The 23,884-nt window shown below is 37.2% G+C and overlaps 2 protein-coding genes across 2 annotated transcripts; both read left to right on the top strand.

Moving 5' to 3' along the window:
* Window positions 1-233: 233 nt before the first annotated feature.
* On the top strand, window positions 234-16,721 carry LOC113023830 (polymeric immunoglobulin receptor-like). Its single transcript, XM_026170228.1, has 11 exons — window positions 234-693; window positions 3,795-4,003; window positions 4,201-4,530; window positions 4,837-5,157; window positions 5,253-5,573; window positions 5,704-6,003; window positions 7,962-8,255; window positions 12,812-12,847; window positions 12,941-13,021; window positions 13,114-13,190; window positions 15,811-16,721. Exons 2-11 carry the CDS (start codon window positions 3,967-3,969, stop codon window positions 15,916-15,918), a joined length of 1,905 nt encoding a protein of 634 aa, XP_026026013.1. The 5' UTR covers window positions 234-693; window positions 3,795-3,966; the 3' UTR covers window positions 15,919-16,721.
* A 2,160-nt stretch (window positions 16,722-18,881) lies between these two features.
* LOC113023832 (polymeric immunoglobulin receptor-like) lies at window positions 18,882-22,873 on the top strand. The gene is made up of 6 exons (XM_026170232.1): window positions 18,882-19,795; window positions 20,005-20,331; window positions 20,875-21,195; window positions 21,320-21,462; window positions 22,447-22,506; window positions 22,811-22,873. The coding sequence occupies exons 1-5, from the start codon at window positions 19,759-19,761 to the stop codon at window positions 22,471-22,473; spliced, it is 855 nt and encodes a 284-aa protein (XP_026026017.1). The 5' UTR covers window positions 18,882-19,758; the 3' UTR covers window positions 22,474-22,506; window positions 22,811-22,873.
* The last annotated feature ends 1,011 nt before the right edge of the window (window positions 22,874-23,884 follow it).

Below are 23,884 nucleotides of genomic sequence, written 5' to 3'. Positions count from 1 at the left end.
CTTAGAGAAAGAGTATTAATAGAGTTGTGCGTCTATAACACACTCCACTATAAATAATTACAATAAAAGAAATGACTGATTTTACTCATAGTCCAAACAACCTTTAATATGTAAAATTTATTTGACGATTTAATTAAATAGGAAGATGTAGTCTAACTGTTTTGAACACAAGAGTTAAAAGAGAAGTGCTCCCTTGACCTGTTTTCACTTCTATATCATAGTGTGACATTAACTGTACACTTTTAGGAAGTGTATCATGGTGCATTGTTACATTGTGGCATGAAAGAGTGGCTATTGACCAACAGGCTGCACTTCCAGAACACTGATTATAGAATTTGTGTGCTGTTACATTTATTACCCTTAACTATAATTCCTTAAAAAAAATGTTTACTGAATTTTGGTTATTATAACCCTGGATGGACATAAATTAATACTGCAACCTGACTTGCTGGAGGAAGCATAAGGCTACTTTGGCTGAAATGCCAGTGTATAGACATTTTTTTCCAACAGCCCAGGTCTCTGCAACGTGTGTCGTTCATTGTTCTGCTTACTGTGTGCTGATTCTTTTTTAGATTTATGAAAATCAAGAAAGTGTCTTGACCTACAAAAAGCAACGCACCTGTAGCCACCATGAAGATCCAGGTAGAGATGAAGAGGTCTACGCAAACATGCCCACAACAGAAGAAATCCACTGTAATGAAAGTTTCCATAATAGAAAAACATGAATTGAGTTCACAACTGTGGTTCCATATATTTCATTTCATTAGTATTCCTTAGAGTGTTCATAAAACTTTCTACTCTTTTTAAAATAAAAATGTAGAATTCTCCAAATGTAAATTATCAACATGAGTGTGAACTAACTAAATAAGCAAAGTAAAATAAAGTACAGTCTGGCGAAACATAATAATACATTTAATAGTACACTGATTTATATTCATCTTCATTTATTTTACCTAATTAAACTTTTATTACCACAACTGCTTTTCCAGTTAACAGAGTTTTGTACCCCCCAAAAAAGACAGACATACTTCAGAAGAGCAGGACAATCAACTTCTTTCCTTCCCTTTCAGTGTCTGGATATAACATATATATTCACTGGACTGTAATGGAAAGTATATCACAGAGGTGCAAAGTGTAAAATATAGAAAAACACACAACACAGTTTCACACTACGCCTTGTGAGTCCATATGTTACTTAAAGGAAAAATCATCAGAAGGTTCTCCAAGAACAAATACTTTCTTGTCTTGGTCATGAAAATAATGGAACGCTGAATTTGCCAGGATCTACTAAAGAAAACATGAAGTTCTTTTGTAAATTATGGCCATATGGTAACATGGTGGCGTGGTGGTTAGCATTATTGCCTCACAGCAAGAAGGTCCTGGGTTTGACTCAGCTGACCAGGGCCTTTCTGTGTGGCGTTTGCATGTTCTCCCCATGTTTGCAGGTTCTCTCCAGGTACTCCAGCTTCCTATCACAGTCCAAAGACATGCAGTTATGGGTGTTAGGTTAACTGATGATTCTGGGGATGGAGACAATGGTTGTCTGTCTCTCTGTGTTAGCCCTACGATAGACTGGTGACCTGTCCAGGGTCTACCCTGCCTCGAGCCCTATTAGGCTCCAGCAGGCAAACCCTGACGAGGATAAGCGGAACACAATGGATGGATGACCATTATTAGAGTAACAATAGAAGATTCACTACAATATGTTTATTTTCTCATGACGTGTAAATCACTGGTTGTTTTCTGTGTAAGAAAAACATGGTAATTATGCCATGAACATGTACAGTTTACATCTGAAAGAGAAGGTACAACCTCTCTAATGACCTAAGGATGTGTGTGTATGCCAGAGCACTCTGGAACACACACAGTCTTTGCAGACTACTTGTAGAGGGAGGGCCCAGTGAACCATGTGTCTCAGAATGAAAGCATAATGGTGAAACAGTAAATATGGAACCCCCAGGCCGCCCGACTTGACTGGTTGATGTAGCCTTTTAAGCTTTATACTAGGACATTACTTGTCAAATTGATGGAAATATTTTGATGGGATTTTTAGCAGGAGTGTTTGTAGTGTTTGTAGTAAGTAATTACATTCTCACCCTTTTGGGCACAGTTCATTTTAATGATGTTAACTTTGCCCAAAAGGGTGAGAAACAAAGGGGACCATCTAATTATGTTGGTTCTGAACTTGTCCAATAGAGGTTCAAAATTAGCCTGAAACATGTTAGATATCAAAGGGGGGAATGTAATGCCCAAGTATTTAATACCAGTCTGAAGCCAGCTGAAATCATCTGGCTGGAACAGGGTTTGGGGGCAGTAGGCAGTCAGAGGGAGCGCTTCGGACTTTGACCAATTTCATACTTGAACTTTTATTAATTTTTTCTGTGTGTCTTTTACTTAGCAGTAAAGTGGTAGTTTGTTTTAATAGCTCTCTCTTTAAAAAGGGATTCCTGCTGTCTACTATTTATATTTTATGCCGGCATGGTTGGTGTGGCACACACACAATTTTACAATTTCATTGTACATGCACTGTTAAAAAAAACCATCCTGAAACAACGGTAATATTCCGGCAGCTGGGGCGCCAAAATACGACCGTGAAATAACAGAAAATAACTCCCCATAAAAATACGGTTATTTCCAGTAATGAAAATACAATTAGTTGCGCTAATTTGACATGGGATCTCGCCTTTTTCAAGTGCCGCTAAACATTAAATCAGGAACATGTTAATGTGATTAAACAATGAAATCATCTATAAATAGGGGGAAAAAAACATCTTAAAAAAACGGTAATATTCCGGCAGCTGGGGCGCCAAAATACGACCGTAAAATAACAGAAAATAACTGTCCCATAAAAATACAGTTATTTTCAGTAATGAAAATAGAGTTTGTTGCGCTAATTTGACATGGGATTTGACATTCAAAATGTGAAGTCAAAGTCTATTTACGTAACTTTAATGATATTCTAGAAGAACAGAAGATTACTGTAAAATGCACAGTAAAATACCTTCATATTAGGGTTTTTTCCTATGGTCGCAGCCATACCCGCAACCTTGTTGTTGTTAGTTCACATTCATTGGCCAATGCTTAGCGTCATGTTATTTATAATAATTACAATTCCTACCTCTACATTTCTTTTTCAAAATATATCATTAGCATAGCGTGTCCGTGCAATGTTTTACATTGTGGCATGCAGAGAAATCTTAACAAAGAAGCTCACAGAAAGAGATTGAGCTTGTAATTTAACCCCTAGCTGGTAGGGGGAGCTCTTTATTAAAACACTTGCCGGTGCTACAATATGCCTCAAGGTTCAGCAACAGCACAACAGAAGTCACTCATGGTACAGCACTCTCTCTACAAAACAACAACTGTCAGTGACGCTGCACCACGGCGTAAACATAACATTCAAGATAACAGTTAAAAGTAACGTAACCATAAACAATAAAACAAGAACATCTGAACAGCAGCACATGTCCCAAGGCCTGATGGGAGACATTTCTGGATGTATTTTTACAATCTAAATATGCATATGTACAACAAAATATATTTAACAAACAAGTAAATTGTGTTTTATTACATTTACAGTGATGTTATGTTATTTTACATCTGACGTGTCAGATCACAGTCTACTTATGTAAATGTAATGATATTCTAGAAAAACAGTACACAACTGTAAAATACACAGTAAAATAATTTGACATTACTATTTTTTGGAACAGTGTGTACAATGACAATAAAGGGCTATTCTATTCAATCCTATGCTATTATGGAAAGCTTGTGAAATCTTCTTTAACCACTAGATGGAATGTGTAAGCCCAACTAAGAATGCTCCACCTCATCTGTGTTGATGGTCCAGCTCTACCCCTCCCTTCACATTACTATGGCGTTAAATGACACCTATTGTTGGCATGATTTTTTTTAAACCTGAGAGAATTTCCTGTCAAGGCTCTATATGGACAAACCGAAGCAAAGATGAGGAGACTTCAAAACCTGCTGTTCACCTTTTGCAGTAAGTTGTTTAAACTGGTAAATAACTAAAATATGAAGACCATATAAAGGCTGATGTAGACTAAGTAGTACACATATCTCTTCTAGTAATTTAGGAGCAGTAGGCCAAACGCTTTTTCAGTCTTGGTAATTTCGTTATACAGCACTAACATTGTTAGTATGAAACCTACCATGTTGACTTTTACATTCTTTTTCCAGTTGCTCTGAGGTGTGTGACCAGTGCAGTAGGGGTGATCCATGTAACTGGATATGTGGGGAGTGCGGTTAAAGTTTCCTGCTCCTATGATCAGGGTTACGAGTCTTATGAGAAGTACCTGTGTAAGAATGACTGTGGCAGCAATGATGATGTTCTTATTACAACATCAAATCCAGTGACAAGCAAATACAGGATCCATGATGACAAAACAGCACGAATCTTCACAACGAGCATCTCTGACCTTCGTTCTGTGGATACTGGGAAATACTGGTGTGGCGTGAGCAGAACTGGAATAGATATCTACACTCAAGTCGAGCTGAAATTAGTCCAAGGTAAATAAACCTTTCCCAATATTGAATTATATGTTGAATTGAGGTAAAATCATATGTACAAACCCGTTGTTATTGTATAGGTTCCAATGTAACGACAGACAAAAATATAACTGATAGAACATTACTTGCATTAAATGCTATAAATATGACCTGCACCTCAGTTTTAGCCATTATCAATGTTTCAGTTTAGTTCAGGTTTTTTTAAGATCCATTACATACAATTTTGTTGCAGCAAGCTAATTAAATAAAACATCATATCTGTATTGGCTGTAGCGTGTTTTCTAATGCTGTTGATCTTTTTGACAGACAGCTGCTGTAACAGTGTGAAAGAAGTTGAAAGTTATGCAGGATATTCAGTGTCCTTCAGTTGTCTGTATGAGTCCCAGTACCAGAACAGCCTGAAGTACATCTGCAGAGGAACACGGCCCTCCATGTGTCTGCAACAGGCACTAATCACCTCTTACAACAAACAAAATGGGCGATTCAGATTTGACGAAGAAAATATGTCAACACAACTCACAACAAAGATTAGCAGTTTGACCCAAAGTGATTCAGGGCGTTACCTCTGTGGCATCCAAAGAAACTCTGACCTGCATCTTTTCTATGCTTTTGAGCTGAAAGTTAAAGGTGAGAGGTCATAGTAACATCTCATTATATCAGCTGACAGAAAACTAATACATTTTACAAACTCTGTAAAATTAATACATTTGTCTTTTTGACAGACCACTGCTGTGATACTGTGACCAATATTGAAAGTTATGAGGGATACTCTGAGTCCATCAATTGTCCTCATGAGAATCAGTACCAGAACAGCCTGAAGTACATCTGCAGAGGAAACCAGCCCTCCACATGTCTGCAGGATGCACTAATCACCTCTAACAACAGAGAAAATGGTCGCTTCAGACTTAATGATGTAAAAATGTCAAGAATATTCACAGTGACAATTAGCAGCTTGACCCAAAGTGATTCAGGGCATTACCTTTGTGGTGTTCAAACAAACTCTGACCATGATGTTTTCTCTGCTGTTGAGCTAAGAGTCAAAGGTGAGAGGTCATAGTAATATCTCATTATACCAACCAAAAGAAAACAGCTTCTTCGAGAAAAAAAAAAAAAGTCTTTCTGAAAGTTTAATATTTTTGAATCGTAAATAGTTTTTCTCTTTCCATCTGACAGAGTGGTGCTGTGTCAGGTCAACTAAAATAACAGGTACTGTTGGACAGCCACTAACTCTGCAGTGCCCTTATCCTCAACAACATCAGGATAACAGGAAGTTCCTCTGTAAGGGAGACCACCGCAACAGTTGCAGAGACATGGGGACGAGTCAAAACAGATTTGCACTACAAGATGATATTTATTCCAACTCTTTCTCAGTGACGATCACAAAGATACAAGAGGATGATGCTGGGACATACTGGTGTGGGTCAGACTCACAGTGGAGAGTTGGAAACTACACCAAGATTCAGCTGTCAGTCGGTGAGATGAACACATTTTAATAAAGGAAAAATAGACAGAGCTATGAGTTACATGCTTTTTTTACACTGCTTTTAAAGCATACACTGCGGCTGGTGATTCAGTTGTTTGTAGTGTGATAGAATTATGACAACTCTGCCCTCATAGTGTTTCACACAAAGCACAGAATATATGCCAAACAGAACTAGAGGCCAGTTTTTTTTTTTTATCTTCTTTACTGGATGGTTTGCTACATAAATGACTAAATTAATTAATTATGTCATTAATTAATAATCTAATTTCAGTTGTGTAAATAGTTTAAGATTTTTAGGGTAGGACCCTCTGCACTAGTCATTCTACTAAAACGTGATTCTTGTGTTAAAATAAAGTTTCTAAGAGAACTAAGAGGGTTTTTTCTCCAACAGTCTTTCTGCAGCATACCAGCACTGTACCTTCTACAATAAAAACTCCTGGAAAAACTGTATCTCCTACAGTAGAAAATCTTGTAAAAACTATAACTTCTACATTGCTTTTATCCCCACAAGGGCATGTATCTAGTAAGGGTCCCCAGGCTACCTAAGCCTACCTCGGAATATGACACACAATTGTATCCAGATCCCAAAAAGTTGATTCTGTTCATTTGGATATTGCAGAGGATCAAATAATTATTTTCCACACTCTATATTTCATATTGTTTTCCAGGGGCCAGAGCAGGCAACATTGAGGGAAATGTAAACCTGCCGGCTAAGGGTAAACATAAATACAGTAAAATCATAATATACGTCGGCAGTAATGGCACCCAGTTACGCCAATCGGAGGTCACTAAAGTCAATATTGAATCGGTGTGTAACTTTGCCAAAACAATGTTGGACTCTGTAGTTTTCTCTGGTCCCCTCCCCAATCAGACCAGGAGTGACATGTTTAGCCGCATGTTCTCCTTAAATTGCTGGCTGTCTGAGTGGTGTCCAAGAAATGATGTGGGCTTCATAGATAATTGGCAAACCTTCTGGAGGAAACCTGGTCTTGTTAGGAGAGACGGCATCCATCCCACTTTGGATGGCGCAGCTCTCATTTCTAGAAATATGGACAAATTTATTAAACCCCCCAAAATATGAATATCCAGAGCCTCTCTGCAGCGTCTCTCCTCCTGCTACCCCCCCCAAAAACCCATCTCCATTGAGACTGTGTCAGCTCCCAAACAGACAAAAAAGAAACTAAAAACCAGCAATAAACAACCTTAACGTAAAAAATCACAAAGAAAGAACAATACAGTATCCACATCTGAACCAAAGAGTAAAACAGTGGAATGTGGATTATTAAATATTAGGTCTCTCTCCTCCAAGTCTCTGTTCAGAAGATATCTACACTGATGTCAAGCTGAAATTAGTAAAAGGTAAACAAAGACTTAGTAAAATTCAGTTTGACACTGAGTTACAGTTAATGGGAATTCATAGAAAGTTTCTGCTTGTTCAGGATTATCTGTTTCTGTGCTGTAAAATTTAAAGCACTATATGAGCATCAAATGATGGAAAACTGTCACAAGTTTACAAATATGAAGTTGTTCAATGAGTTAAATATGAAATCCTTAAGTTTTATATACAACTGTTTAATGGGTGTAACATGTCTTCTGATGCTTTTACCCCTGTTGACAGACCACTGCTGTGACACTGTGACTAAAATTCTGAATTATCAGGGATATTCAGTATCCATTAGTTGTCTGTATGAGCCTCAGTACCAGAACAGCCATCTGCAGAGGAAACAGGCACTAATCACCTCTTATAACAAGAAAAATGGACGATTCAGACTTTATGATGATAAAAAGTTAAAAAAAAAAATTACATACATAAACATCACCAGCTTGAGCTAAGAGGATTCAGGGTATTACCTTTGTGGTGTTCAAAGAAACTCTGATCTGAATGTTTTCATTACATCAGTTGAATATCTGATGATTCTGAAATAACCTTTTTCTTTCATTCATACAGAGTTCTGCTGTGTCAAATCGGCTAAAATAAATGGTACTGTGGGGCATCCACTAACTTTGCAGTGTCCTTATCCTTCACAATACCGGGATAACAGGAAGTTTCTCTGTAAGGGAGACCAGCGAAACAACTGCACAGATATGCTAAAGAATCAAAGCAGATTCACACTACAAGATGCTTCTTCCAGCACTTTGATTGTGATAATCTCAAAGCTGGAAGCAGCTGATGCTGGGACATACTGGTGTGGGTCAGACTCACAGTGGAGAGTTGGAAACTACACCAAGATTCAGTTGTCAGGTATGTTATACACTTTTGTACACACTATGATAATACAATAAATGTGTTTGTAGGATATGTGTTTGTTAGAGCTCCATTATGGAAACAGAGTGTAGGTGATCATACAGTTGTCCGAGGTGTGATCAAATAAAAACTGTTAGCCCAGTGCTACCCACCCAAAAAATAAAATAATAAAATACACAAAACAATAACTGAGCCCTCCCTACTTACAGTTTTTCTCAGTCGCTTTGGTGCGTTTCTCAGATCAGAATTGAAATTCTCATAACTATTAGTTCAACCTCCACAACACTCAGTCATTTGTGCACATCATAGTAGCAATTTCTCCTCTCTCTGAACAAACTGCAAATGATTTTGGACATGAATCAGTTGCTTCCATACATTTCCCTGCTGCTTTCTGACATTTCCATTTGCTTATGTCATGTCAGTCAAAAGTAATCATACCTATGGATGCTGAATAGTCGTTCCCAATAAAACTAATAGTCATACATCCATTGCTTGAGTCATCACACACAAAATTGTTGAACTAGTTATCACATGCCAAATATTGGCCATCTGTCAAGCAAATCCTATACCTTTCTGTATCATTGTTCCTGGAAATGTCTCCGAAATTGAACAATTGATCTCGGGTGAATTACAGCTGTCACTCATGAGGAGGCGTGTGAAAGTTTAGTTGTAACCAATGACAAACAACTTGTTCACTGTCAATTATGGATGAATCCTGTGAATCCCCAATTGGCAAGCATATATAAACTGCGCAGGAGCTAGTGTGTACCATTTCTACACTTCTGTGACACAAAATGGAAGGTCAGCACCGTGGAAGAGGGGTGAGGATGCGGGGAGGAAGGGGAAGGGGAAGAGGGAGAAGAGGCAGATATAGGCGGATTCCTAATGAAATAAGGGCTACAATTGTGGACCATGTTGTCAATCACGGCCTCACCATGGAGGAGGCTGGTCGAAGGGTGCAACCCAATATTGGAAGAACTACTGTCAGTTCAATCATTCAAATATTCCGTAGGGAAAACAGGTATGCAAACAGTAATACACTGTACTGTACTGTGCCATCTCAGACACATCACATGTTACTGTACTGTATTTGCAATTTCACAAAAAGTTCACTCTGCACCACATAGGATTGTAAGACAACCTCGCGGAGGCGGAAGAGGGCCCCTTTTTACCCCACAGCAAGAAGAAGCCATTTGTGCAATGGTCATTGCAAACAATGCAATAAAGCTGAGAGAAATACAAAGCGCTGTCATAGAGAATTACACGGTATTTGGCAATATTGAATCTGTTCCAATTTCAACAATTGACAGAGTACTCAAGAAAAATGAAATCCACATGAGCAAATGGCCCTGCTAGCAGCCATGGATGCAGCATGTGACGACATCACAACAGGGTCCTGCAGAGGATGGATTCGCCACTCCAGGAGATACTTTCCTCGCTGCATTGCGAGGGATAACATCTGTTGTGATGTAGATGAAAATATGTGGCCAGACAGACAGGAACGTCTGGATGTGCAAGAATGATTTACTGTACTGTTACATGTGCTGTTTATTGTTCACATTAGTGCACAGCTCTACCAAATGGGTGATTTTATGTTTACATGTATTCTACAGTGAACAAGTGATTGTAGCATATTTTTCTTTTGCACAATTCTGTAGGATTACAAACACTTCTACACAATGGAAATGTGAAACGTACGTATTCAGTGTCTCAGTTACTCCCAAGACTCCCATAACATCTACAGTGACTTTACTGCACATTTCAGATGGCTGTACAGGTAGGCCATAGTGCTGTCGTCAGCATTTTCAGGTGCCACCAATTGTTTTTGCAATGGGAAACACTGAAATTATAAACTGTCATAGTGGAAACATGACAATGCCATTTGACTATCTTGTTCATAAAGATGGTGTCAAGACTTTTCATTTTGATGGCACTGACAGTTTCATTGACATGGATACTTGCTTTTGAGGTATGGATAATCAATTCTGTGCATGTGACGTGCTTTTGCAGGCTATCCACTAGGTTTTGCAGTTTGCACTAATTGTTTTGGGAAATGCACTAACTGCTGTGCAAATGTTAATGGTGTTCTGAGAAACGCACCAAAGCGACTGAGAAAAACTGTAGTACTGCTGGTAAATCACGACTATATATATATATACATGTATGTATATAGACAGACAGACAGACAGACAGACAGACAGACAGACAGACAGACAGACAGATAGATAGATAGATAGATAGATAGATAGATAGATAGATAGATAGATAGATAGATAGATAGATAGATAGATAGATAGATAGATAGATAGATAGATAGATAGATAGATAGATAGATAAAATTTAAGATTTTGTATTATGTTTATTCAGATCTTTAGTTAAATTTCCAAACCTTTGACTTAGTCTTTTTAGAATTTTTGGTTAATACTCTGTCTCTGTCCATTAAAATGAATCTACAATTAAACAACTGGAGAGGAACAAATAATTATTTCCCACTTTGTTAGGGTGTCAGTTTAAGACATTTGGATTGAAAAATAGAGCAGTGAAAAGTAAAATGTCCATGATACACAGAAATCTTTTGAAAACAGCCCAGCACTCGCCTTTGGCGGATATCCTTCAGATAAGCCAAGAAAATCAATTTCCTTCCCTTGCCTGCAGTATTACTACACTACACACTACGCAGTATTAGTACACAGTGAGCCCCCTGCTGGTGATGTATTAGTGTAACACTGATTATAAGAGTAGGAATAGAGAATTATCCACAGTGTGTTTATTTCCTAACAAACTGTCAGTCACATGTTGTTAATAAATGAGTGCTCAGAGTCCTTGTTTGCATAATTAGTTCCTTTGTGTATCTGGTTTAAAAACACCTACGTGGCAAAAAAAAAAAAAAAAACAACCCTGTGTGATTGGACTTTTTATAGTTTTGGACTACTCCCTTTAAGAAAATCATGGCGATGACACCATTCACCTGTGTGCAGCTGTGTTTTTAAGCAGTTATGCTGAACTGTTAGTCAACTAATTAGTGCAGAGGTCTTATTTTGTTGTTCTGTACAATAAGTTTCTTTGACAAACTGCTTTCATTTTATGGGCTTGGTTGGCTCAATAATTGATAGTTTCTGTTTAATGATGAGTAAAGAAAGGTAGGATCAAAAGTAATGAAAACTAGAGTATTTACAGCAACAGGATTTGCAAGGTTTGGGGTTTTGTTTTAAATGTGAGATAAAAATGTTGCAGACTTCTTTTGCAGTCATTGCTTTTATCCCAACAAGGGCATGTATCAATAAGGGTCCCCAGGCTACCTAAGCCTACCTCAGAATATGACACAATTGTATCCAGATCCCAAAAGGTTGATTCTGTTCATTTGGATATTTGAGAGGATCAAATAATTATTTTCTCCACTCTACACTGTAAAAAAAACAAAATCCTAAAAAAAACCAGGAATATTTCGGCAGCTGGGGCGCCAAAATAATACCAGAAAATAACAGAAAATAACTTTGAGTAATGACAATACAGTTTGTTGCCCTAATTTTACATGGGATTTTGCCTTTATCAAGTGCTTTTAAACATTAAATTAGGAACATTTTAATGTGATTAAACAATGAAATTACCTATAAACAAGGTCAATGAATGCGGCAATATGAATAATAATACTTAAATGTACAGAAATATACAGTTAACAGTTGGTTTAAATAATAATGGATTGCAGTTATATAGCACTTTTCGAGACCCTCAAAGCGCTTTACAATTCCACTATTCATTCACTCTCACATTCACACACTGGTGGAGGCAAGCTACAGTTGTAGCCACAGCTGCCCTGGGACAGACTGACAGAGGCGAGGCTGCCATATCGCGCCATCAGCCCCTCTGGCCATCACCAGTAGGTGAAGTGTCTTGCCCAAGGATGAAACGAGAGAGACTGTTGAACCGGCAACCTTCTAATTACAAGGCAAACTGCCAACTCTTGAGCCAACTCTTGAGCTACGATCGCCCTAAATAACAATGATAATAATAATCATTTGATGTAAAAAAAGTTTATAAGAATCATTTTATATATTTTTCCATAGCATTACATTTGAATTAAACAGTTCAATCTTTCAAATAAAGGACAAATATTTGTGAAATTATGATACATTTGTGAATGTATTTTAACAATCTAAATATGCATATGTACAGACAAATACATTTACAAAACAAGAAAATTATGTTTTATTACATTTACAGTGATTTTACGTTAATTTACATTTGAAATGTAAAATCACAGTCTATTTATGTAAATTTAATCATATTCTAGAAAAACAGTACAAAACTGTAAAATACACAGTAAAATACTTTTATATTACAATTTTTTTTTACAGTGTATATTTCATATGTTACAAGTAGATTTGACCTGCTACATACTAAAGATAAGAATGAAATTCTTTCTACATAATGAGACAGGAAGGAAAGAGTGAGCGGCATGCGATAAATTTTTAGTTTATCATCTCCTGTCATTGTATTACAGTCTGTGTTAATATAACGTTGCTAAGAGCACTTATAGTTATTTTCACTTGCAGTCTTTCCACAGAGCACTCTGGGAAAAAAGAACCCAGGTAAATAAATTAAAGATATATTATATATGTATGACTGTCAATGTGTACTTCTGTGTTATGAGAACAATAGTTTTTTGTTTGTTTGTTTTTCAGCACTCTATGTGATACCCCCTGTACTGCTTTTGATATGTATCCTCGTTCTTGTTTATAAGTACAGACATTCCAGGATTGAAGGTATCTTTTATATTCATATGCACAGAGAGACCCTTACACTCAAATGTGCATGCAAATACAGCATAACCATATTTAATGCTGTGTGTTTTCAGAAGCTGTTCTCTCCCTGCGGAGAAATGCATCTAGGAAAAAGAGTTCAAAGAAGGTGATTGGTGCAGCACAAAGTGAAGTAAGAAAACTAAAGTCTAAAGTCTTAATAGAGAAGTATGTTTGTCTCACACTCAATTATGAATATTTAGGATTAAAAAAAACTGACTTTTTACTGTTTGTTGGGTTTAATATGCAAGATTCGTTTGGAATGTGGGACAACTGGAATTTAATTGGATCTCCCATTTGGATTTGTTATGTCTACATTCATTTACAGATGAGGACACAATTATTAGCCCCACCCTGTGAAACCCATAGGGTGGGGCTGTTTTTTTTTTTTTTTTAACAGAACAAGTGAATTTAACACAGCATTTCTAAACAAACTAATTTGCACACTTTCACAGAAACATTTGGGGGAAATAATACCAGAATCAATGCAGTGTTTCTGGTGTTTATAAGACGACTATAGTGGCAGCCTAACAGAAACTTTCCTGACTTCAGCCCACAGATACATGTGACCATTGAATTGCTTCTCTGTTCATTATTTTCTGTCCCTCTAGTGTCCACTGGGTGGCGTATTTTTCCACACAAGACAACAATTGTGACTATCATAGTCAGTATAATAAGCCCTATTAAAAACTGACCTTTTTCATTCAGCCATAGAACTGCTGCTATGCAAGGATGTGGTTAAAACTCTGGGTTATGTTCCAGTTTACAAACAGTTCAAAAACTTCAGCAAATCTGTTTAGATTTGAGAAAAATACTTTTAGATGTAGAAAGTTATTACAGGATTTCAAAATGTCAAGAACTGGAGTGAAATCAGTAAATTCAATGAAAGTGACACGTTTTGGAACAAGCCTGGGAGAGGTAGGAAAGAAACGATCTCAAAGACTCTGGAAAGAAAACTTTGTGATTATGCTGTAGGGATGCTCCAGTGCATCTGGAACTGGGAAACTTGTGAAAGTGGAAGGAATCGTAAAGATATAAAGATATGTGAATATTATGAAAGACAACCTCAAGCAGTTAGTAGCACATCTAGGTCTGGGTCACTACAGTGACTCAAAAGATACCTCACTCTTGGTGAAGAATGACCTCCAGAAGACCAAAGTGAACATCTCTGACTGACTTGCTGAAAGCCCTGACTTTAATTCTATTTCAAATGTGTGGGGTGAACGAAAGACCAAGGTCCATGCCAGAAGACCATCAAACCTGGAGGAACTTAAAAGATGCAACAAAGACAAATGGGCCAGGATTGCCCAGGAGATATGTGTGGGATTTGTTGAAAACTATAAAAAAAAAATGACTGCAGTCTGTTGTCTAGCAAAAAGGATACACAATGGACCTAAATCAAGAAGGCTAATCGTTTTTGATGCTTATAGTTTTTGGTTTTTGTGAAATAATTTTAAATCTGTGTGCAAAGTAAATAAATTAAGCATCCAAATTAAAACTAGGCCGTTTGGAAAAGCTGTGTTAAAAGTTCCTTTTTTCATGTGTTAGAATCTGTATCTAGAATCAGTATTTTGATGGCAGTGCAGTGTATGCATATTTTTATATTTATAAAAAGAAAGTTGACTTGTGAGACTTTATCAAAGGTGTAAGCATAACAGCAGATGCCTTTGTGTCAAAGTAACTGAGGATAAAGCACAAAAAAACATGAAGGAGATTTTCCTGGCCTGGCTTTTTATAGCAGATAACCTTATAAATAATTAGCAGTAGAAAAAAAACGAACAAAAACATGAATCAACATATGAATATTATCTGATGCTGCTAAAGTGGAGCAGAGCAAAGTTATAGAGGCTTTATTAGAGCCAAGCATTTTTTAATTTTGCAGAATTTTTAAAAAGTTTACATGTCTTCAGTATTGAACACCAGGAATAAGGTTTTTTTGTCAGAAGTCATTTAAGTTAAAACTAAATAAATAAATTAAAAAAACAGTGGCCGAGAGCACATTACAGTAGACTGGTGGGTAATAAGCAAGCAAATAATGCAAAAAAAAAAGAAAGATTTGAGATGGGAAACTTTTCTTGAAGTACACTGAGAGAGGGAGAGAGAGAGACAGAGAGAGCTGTGCATGAAGTGTGATTTTATCGTGGTGGAGACAAAGTAAGAGGGAATTCATGACGATGTTTATGTGAAGCAAAATGTGAAGCCTAGTTTGCATCTTCTTTTGCTGCTGGTTCACTCAATTTTGGTTGGAGAGAGACAAAAACCTGCAGCTTCTGAATGTAGCACAAAAAAAAAATAAAGCGCGGACCCAACGCATCGGAAACAGTGAGATGTCGGCTTTCAGCGTGTACGTGTACATGCCGTCAGGTGAGAAAGCCGACATCTCACTGACTCTGATGCGTCGGCGGGTCCTTGTGTCTTTGTGCAGAATCGGTTTACCTGCTGTTTAACCTGAGATTCTGGTGTTCAGGGCAAAATAAATTTATACTTAAAAATTGTTAAAAAAACTCAGGATTTTAATGAATCAATATCGCGTTATTCAAGCTAGAATCGATTCTAATCGGAAAAATTATAATCAAAACCCACCCCTACGTCCACACTACAACTTGACTCACTGTTAAGGTGTACAACCATAAGGAAATACTTCTACTGGCTTTAGTGTAATTGTAGAACATTTCTAAATGTGTCCACAACTCATTTCTCTGCAACACGTGTCATTCATTTGTTCTGTTTAATGTGTCTTGATTCTTTTTTAGATTTATAAAAATCAAGGTGTGGTGACCTCCAATGACCAAAGCACCAGTAACGTCTATGAAGAAGTAGATGTAGAAGTACACTACGAAAACTTGACCGCAAGTGAATAAATCTACTGCAATGAAAATTTCCATAAACCCAACAGAAGATACAGTTCAGTCCATAAATATTTGGACAGAGACAACTATTTTCTCATTTTGGTTCTTCAAATGAAACAACTCAGATGCAGCTGAAGGGACTCAAAAGTAATTGGACAAATTAAATAGGTGAAAATAAAATGTTAATTTCTAATACATGATTGAAACCCTTTGCTGGCAATTACAGCCCCAAGTCTTGAACTCATGGACATCACCAGTTACTATGTTTCCTTCTTTTAAATCTTCAACAAATGAAATGCACGCCCACTTGGGTTAAGATCAGGTCACCCACTTGGCCATTCAAAAATATTCCACATCTTTGGTTTAATAAACTCCTGGGTTGCTTTGTCTGTATGTTTTGGGTCATTGTCCATCTGTACAAGTCCATCTGCCCAATCAATTTGACTGCATTTGGCCTGATTTGAGCAGACAGTATGTCTGAACACCTCAGAATTCCATTGGCTGCTTCTGTCCTGTGTCACATCATTAATAAACACTAGTGTCCCAGTGCCACTGGCAGTCATGCACGCCCAAGCACACTGCCTCTGCCGTGTTTTACAGAAGATGTGGAATGCTTTGGATCATAAGCCATTCCACGCCAGCGTAGACTTGGATATCGATACACCTACGTCCTGGAGAGTGCTGTCACTTGGTTGGCTGTTGTAAACGGGTTTCTCTTCACCATGAAATGATTCTGCGATCATCTACCAAAGTTGTCTTCCATGAACATCCAAGTCTTCTTGCGTTGCTGAGTTTACCAGTGCTTGCTTTCTTTCTTTCTTTCTTTCTTTCTTTCTTTCTTTCTTTCTTTCTTTCTTTCTTTCTTTCTTTCTTTCTCAGGATGTACCAAACTGTAGATATTATCATTTCAAACATTGAAGCAATTTCTCAGATGGGTTTTTCTGTTTTCTCAGCTTAAGGATGGCTTTTTCACCTGCATGGAGAACTCCTTTGGATGCATGTTGTTTGTTCACAGCAAAATATTCCAAATGCAAGCATGACGCATCAAATCAACTCCAGGCCCTTTATCTGCTTAATTAATAATGACATAATACAGGAAGTGCCCACACGTGCCCATGAAACAGCCTTTGAGTTGTCCAGTTACTTCTGGTCCCTTTATAAAGCGGTTGGCACATGTTAAGAAGCTGAAACTCCAAAACTCTTTATTCAATTTGACTGTGGATACCCTCAAATGAAAGCTGAGAGTCTACGCATTATGTCCATGTCCACTGTATAACTATAATTAGAATATGTTCTGGCAAAGAGGTATAAAAACAATTATAAATGGACCTAACTGGAAGTAGCACTTGCATCTGTAGTTACTAGCTTTGATTTTAATTGCTTAGTGTTCATAAAAATATCTGCTGTTTTTTTAATGTGAAAATCTAATAATGCAAAATTTCACATGATTTTTAAGTGAACAAATACAAAAGTGGAACACAATCAAATGTGTTTACATACAGTAATAAAACATTACATTTATTCAATTTTATATATTCGTTTTTGTTTGGTTTATTGTTTTGAACTATTTAAAGAAGTCCCCACTTTGCTGAAAATGTCAGTTTTAGACATTTGGAGTCAAAAATACAGCAGTGAAAGGTAAAATGTTCATGATACACAGAAACATCTACAAAACTTTCAACTTGAACATTTGACAAAACTTTCATATTGTATAAATTATCTTCCTTTACGTGCAATATTACTGGTTAGTGTTTCACAGTGAGCCCCCTGCTGGTGATGTATTTGTTTAACACTGATTATTAGAGTAGGAATAGAAGATTACCTACGATATGCATATATCCTAATGACCTGTTAGTCACAGGTTGTTAACAAATGAGTGCTTGTTTGCATAACTAGTCCCTTTGTCTATCTGCTTTCTAAACACCAAGATGGCAAAAAAAACCTCCGTGTTATTGGGCTGTTTACTAATTTGTACCACTGTGTCTTTTTCATGTTAACATCAGTCCTACATAAGAAAATCATGGTAATGACACAATGCACCTGTTCTGTTTGAGCAATGATGCTGAACTGTTTATTAATTAATATAAAGCTCTCCAGGCTTTTGGCTGTCTTATTTTGTTGTTCTGTAAAATAAGCTTCTCTGTGTAAGCTTATTGGCTCAATTAGCTCTTTCAAAACTTTTTGATATACCACATTTTTCAAATCTACTAAATGCATTTTATTTGCAAGCAGCTTAGTGTATGTTTAATAAAAATTGCAGTATATTATATAAAATTGCCTCATGATTTCTCAGGATAAGAGTCTGAGAAAATGTATTATCTGTGTTTGTTATTAATTAAAAATGTACAAAAACAACTAGCGTACTGTAAAGAAATGTGTAACATAAAAATAAAAAAGCAGCAGGTTCCTGCTTCCTTCCTTGTCATCATCAAGGGAACAGATTTTGAGGTGGATGAGTACTACAGACACCCAAGATAATAACGATGAAGGTGTTTTTAAAAAGGGCCAGAGCTGCCTTTGCCTATATCTAATGACAATTATCATTGTTACGGCCTTTGCAGGTTATCCTGTGAAACTGACCTTGTGTGGGTTTGTCCTGCTGTCTTCCTGCCTTAGTTGCCACCCTTTTGTACAGCTGACTCTAATCAGCAATTAGGAGTACTTAAGGCCAGGGAAAGGTGTGCTCTAATGCCAGAGAGCCTTGTTGGTTTTGTAGCTAGTGAGCTGTGAATGCATATGTGGTGAAGGTGACAGCTGAAACTAACAGCTGACAGTAAATATGGCCGAAAGCACAGCACCCAACCGAGTAAGGCGAGGAAACAACTTACCTGGCAGAAAATATAAGTTCTGGGAATAGCACAAACCTGTGTAACTATACTAAGCAATAAGTATCGAAAGAGAGCAGTGGCAGCAAAAACACGCCAGCGTTCAGTCCCTCAAAAGACCTGCTCCCTTAACTATGATCTCCAATCTATGGATGTTGGGAAATACTGGTGTCCAGTGACCAGAACATTTGATGATATGTAGACTGAAGTCGAGCTGAAAGTAGTACAAAGTAAATGTTTTTTAAGGTTTCATGAAATCTGAGTTGACAGCAATCGCTTCAATGTGTCAGGTCAGAACACTTATAAATGTTCAGATGAGAGTGGCAGACTCCAAGAATTAGGTTGTTATACGTGTGTGTGTGTTTTCTGTAGACAATGCAAAGCAAACAAATATCAGAAACCGAATTACATTGCATTACCTTAATTACATAGTTAAAGGCAAGGACTTCAGTTTGCATGTCTATAAACAGTGGTACAAGTGGTACAAGTAACTGTTTAACTCTAATTCTGAGCTTATTAATAATGGAATAACTGGTCCGTTAGTCTTTATTAGAAGTATCTGTGCAAGCCCCAAAATGAAGATGATTTTTTTTAACTTGTCATCATAAGACTATAAATTCTCCCCATTTTGAATTAGGTTCAAGCTTTGGGACTGACACAAAATCAGGGGATTAATGATGCTTTTATATTAATGAATGCTTAATGTTAACAGGATGAAACACAAAACCTCCGAGTTGGTTTTCTACAATGCAAGCTTTATAAGTAAAATTTCCTAAATCTCTTAACTCTTGTATTGGCAGTGCTGTTCTTAACACTTCTAACTTCTGAATACTTCTTTCACCACTAGATGGCCTATGTCAGCTATTTTACAAATTACTAAAATACACTTAGAGGAAGAGACATCGAAGAAAGCGCCATCCCCTCTGTACTTATAGTTCAGCTCTGCACGTCCCTTCTCATTGCTGTAAAAGACCACAGTGTCTGCATAACATTTTCAAATCTTAAATTTCAATCAGCCAAAGCAAAGATGTGGAGCCTCCAAAACCTGCTTTTCATCATCTGCAGTAAGTATTTTAAAAGAATAAATAAATAAACATATAAAGGTCAAAGGCAGATGTAGATTAAACAGTAGATTTATCTGTTTTACTGTTAAGGAGCAGTATGCAGGACCAGTTATGAAAAGTTAGATGGCTGTCCTGGTCATATGATTTTTTTTTTTACAGCTCTAACGTTGCTTCAAATAAAACATAATATTTTCAAAATGTCTTTACAGTGACTCTGAGATGTGTGACCTGTGAAGCAGGGGTGATCCATGTGACTGGATATGTGGGTAGAGAGGTTAACGTTTCCTGCTCTTATGATGAGGGTTATGAATCTTATGAAAAGTACCTGTGTAACAATGACTGTGGTGACAGTGATCTTCTTATTACCACATCACACTCCTCGAAAAATAAATACAGGATCCATGATGACAAAACAGCACGAATCTTCACAACGACCATCTCTGATCTTCATTCTGTGGATGCTGGGAAATACTGGTGTGGAGTGACCATATTTGGAATAGATATTTACACTGAAATCGAGCTGAAATTAGTACCAGGTAAATAAAGACATGGACAGGATGAATTGTACATTTAAAGTGATTAAAAATTATATAAAGAAAGTTAAACGTACTGCCATTACCAGCTATATCTGCTGTAAAATCAACATACTGTTAAACTGTAGCTTAACTCAATACTCATTGGTTCAGTTTAGTACAATCAATCTTAAGCTCCTATGCTGACATCTCAGTGCTTAAGCCCGATGGATAAACATGTACAGACCAGTAACAAAAAGACATAAAACACTCCCGAGTAGATAAAATAATAAATGCAAACAGTAAACGCTCATATAAGTACTGCATGGTGGAAAAAAGTCACAACTTTATAAATGTATGTGAAACAAGCAAAAGACATTAAATCAGTGACTAATGAGGAGATAAAATAATAAATGCAAACAGTAAATATATTTAAACCCTCATATAAGCATGTATGTGAAGCAAGTGAAAGACTTTAAAACAATGAGTTGAATATAAAACTCTTGTTCTTTATATATAACCATTTTTTGGCTGTAACGCTTCTGGTGTTGTTTACCTTCTTGACAGACAGCTGCTGTGACACTGTGACCAAAGTTCAAAGTTATGAGGGATACTCTGAGTCTGTCAGTTGTCCGTATGAGTCTCGGTACCACAACAGCCTGAAGTACATCTGCAGAGGAAACCGGCCCTCCACATGTCTGCAGCAGGCACTGATCACCTCTGACACCAAACAAAATGGGCGATTCAGACTTGATGATGACAAAATGTCAGGAACATTCACAGTGACCATTAACAGTTTGACTCAAAATGATTCAGGATCATACCTCTGTGGTGTCCAAAGAAACTCTGACGTGGATGTTTTCTCTGCTGTTGAGCTGGAAGTTGAAGGTGAGAGTTCATAGTTATACTTAATTACAGCAGCCTGAATATATCAATGATTTCTCCTCAATAAGCTCCAAACAAGCTGAATATCTGGTGATTCTAAAATACCTTTTCTCTTTCAATCTGACAGAGTGGTGCTGTGTCAAATCAACTACAATAAATGGTACTGCAGGATATCCACTAACTTTGCAGTGTCCTTATCCTCGACAATATCGGCATAACAGCCAGTTCCTCTGTAAGGGAGAACACCGCAACAATTGCACAAAGATGGCGGTGAGTCAAAGGAGGTTCACACTGCAAGATAATGCTACTTCCAGTTCTTTCATGATGAAGATCACAGCACTGGAAGCAGATGATGCTGGGACATACTGGTGTGGGACAGACTCACAGTGGAGAGTTGGAAACTACACCAAGATTGAGCTGTCAGATATGCTATGAACAATTTTGTATATATAATGCAACTAATAGATGTGTAAGCTGTGTGCTTGTTTGGGCTCAGTTCAGCTGTCTGAGGTGTGAACAAATGAAAAAAGAAAACTGTCTGCATGAAGCTCACAGTGAGCACAACAAATAGCACCACCGAAATAGAACTACTGACAACCTCACCTACTCGTTACTTATCAGATGAACATTTATCTGAAATCTGTTTTGGGGTTTGTTTTGTTTTGCTGTATGTAAGAATTTGTTAAGTTATACAAGCTTATGTGCTATGTGCTCGCATGTATCAACTACAAATATAAAATAGGAATCAAGCAAACCTTGAAAGTGTAACTATCACCTGAGTATTAATACTGTGAAAACTGATACCATGGAATATATAACAATAGCTTCATTTATGTAGCACTTTTAAAAACACAGAGTTAAAAAATGTTTCACAATTTAAAAAAGCAAAACAAACGTCAGGCTGAAGATAGGGTGGATTGAAGATTGAGTCAGCCAAGCTGACTGACTGGGGACGTCTGTTTCACAGTTTGTGCGCTACAACCTCAAAAGCACAATCACCTTTGGTTTTAAAAACAGATTGACAAACATGACCAATTTAATGTCTATGAAACTCCATGAAATACAGTAACAGAAATAAGCACTGGTTTCTTGGTTGATTTATCTGTTTCCTGGTAATTCAATGGAGAAAACGTGAAAAGGTGTTTTGGTACAAACATTTGGTCAAATGACCCAGTGTTTTTGACTTTTTTGACTATAATCTGTCTCTGAAATATAGTTGCTGAGAGCACTAAGAGTTTTTTTTTTCTCTTACAGTCTTTCTGCAGCACACCAGCACTGTAACTCCAGGCACCACAGTGGGAACAAGAATCCCAGGTAAAACTTTTACAGATACAGGAAACACGTGTGTGTTTGTTACTGTGTACTTCAGCTGATAGGTGTTGTGACAAGAAATACATTTTACACCATGAATTATGGTTAACATTTGGTTTTGGTCAAGCCAATATGTTAAAACATCTGTGGGTGTGTGCACCAGTAACCACAGTTAAGTTACACACATAACGTATAAACCAAAGATCATGAAACCATTACGTAAGTCCACGGGTCTGCTGTTAGGTCCATGAAAGATTGTTATTGAAACTGCAGTTTTACTGTGTTCTCTTTTGGTTCTATTTTTCAGATGCAGCACTCTATGTGGTTTACACAGTACCCGTTGCGCTGCTGCTAATGTGTGTTCTAGTAATTGTTTATAAGTACAGATGTCTCAAAGGTATTGTTACATTCATATACACACAGAGACCCTTAAACTCAGATGTGCATGAAAAACTAGCATAACCACATCTAATGCTGTGTATTTTCTGAAGCTGGGGACACCACGAGCAAACATACACCCAAGACAAAGAGCTCAAAGGAAGTGATGGGTGCAACAGGAAGCAGAGTAAGTCTTAGAGAAAGAGTATTAATAGAGTTGTGCGTCTATAACACACTTCACTATAAATAATTACAATAAAAGAAATGACTGATTTTACTCATAGTCCAAACAACCTTTAATATGTAAAATTTATTTGGCGATTTAATTAAATAGGAAGATGTAGTCTAATTGTTTTGAACACAAGAGTTAAAAGAGAAGTGCTCCCTTGACCTGTTTTCACTTCTATATCATAGTGTGACATTAACTGTACACTTTTAGTAAGTGTATCATGGTGCATTGTTACATTGTGGCATGAAAGAGTGGCTATTGACCACCTAAGGATCCAGCTTGGGAGTAAATTAGTTCTAAGACAGGGATGGGCAACTCCAGGCCTCGAGGGCTGGTGTCCCGCAGGTTTTAGATAATACCCTGGGTCAACACACCTGAATCACACGATTAGTTTGTTACCAGGCCTCTGGAGAACTTCAGGACATGTTGAGGAGATCATTTAGCCAGCTGTGTTGGTTCAAGGACACATCTAAAACCTGCAGGACACCGACCCTCGAGGCCTGGAGTTGCCCACCCCTGTTCTAAGATATAGTTGGGGACCACCAACTCCCAAGGCCATAAAAGTAAGAACCAGGATTTGAAATAATACAATATGGAGATAAAGCACCTGAATTTCAGTTACTGACATGAAAGAGTGACTATTGACCAACAGGCTGCACTTCCAGAACACTGAGAATTTGTGTGCTGTTACATTTATTACCCTTAACTATAATTCCTTAAAAAAAAATGTTTACTAAATTTTGGTTATTATAACCCTGGATGAACATAAATTAA

This window comes from Astatotilapia calliptera, chromosome 6, assembly GCF_900246225.1.
Source record: "Astatotilapia calliptera chromosome 6, fAstCal1.2, whole genome shotgun sequence".
In the NCBI taxonomy this organism is placed as follows: domain Eukaryota; kingdom Metazoa; phylum Chordata; class Actinopteri; order Cichliformes; family Cichlidae; genus Astatotilapia; species Astatotilapia calliptera.
The sequence above is the reverse complement of the archived record's forward strand: the minus strand, read 5'-3'. Positions and strand labels throughout refer to the sequence as shown.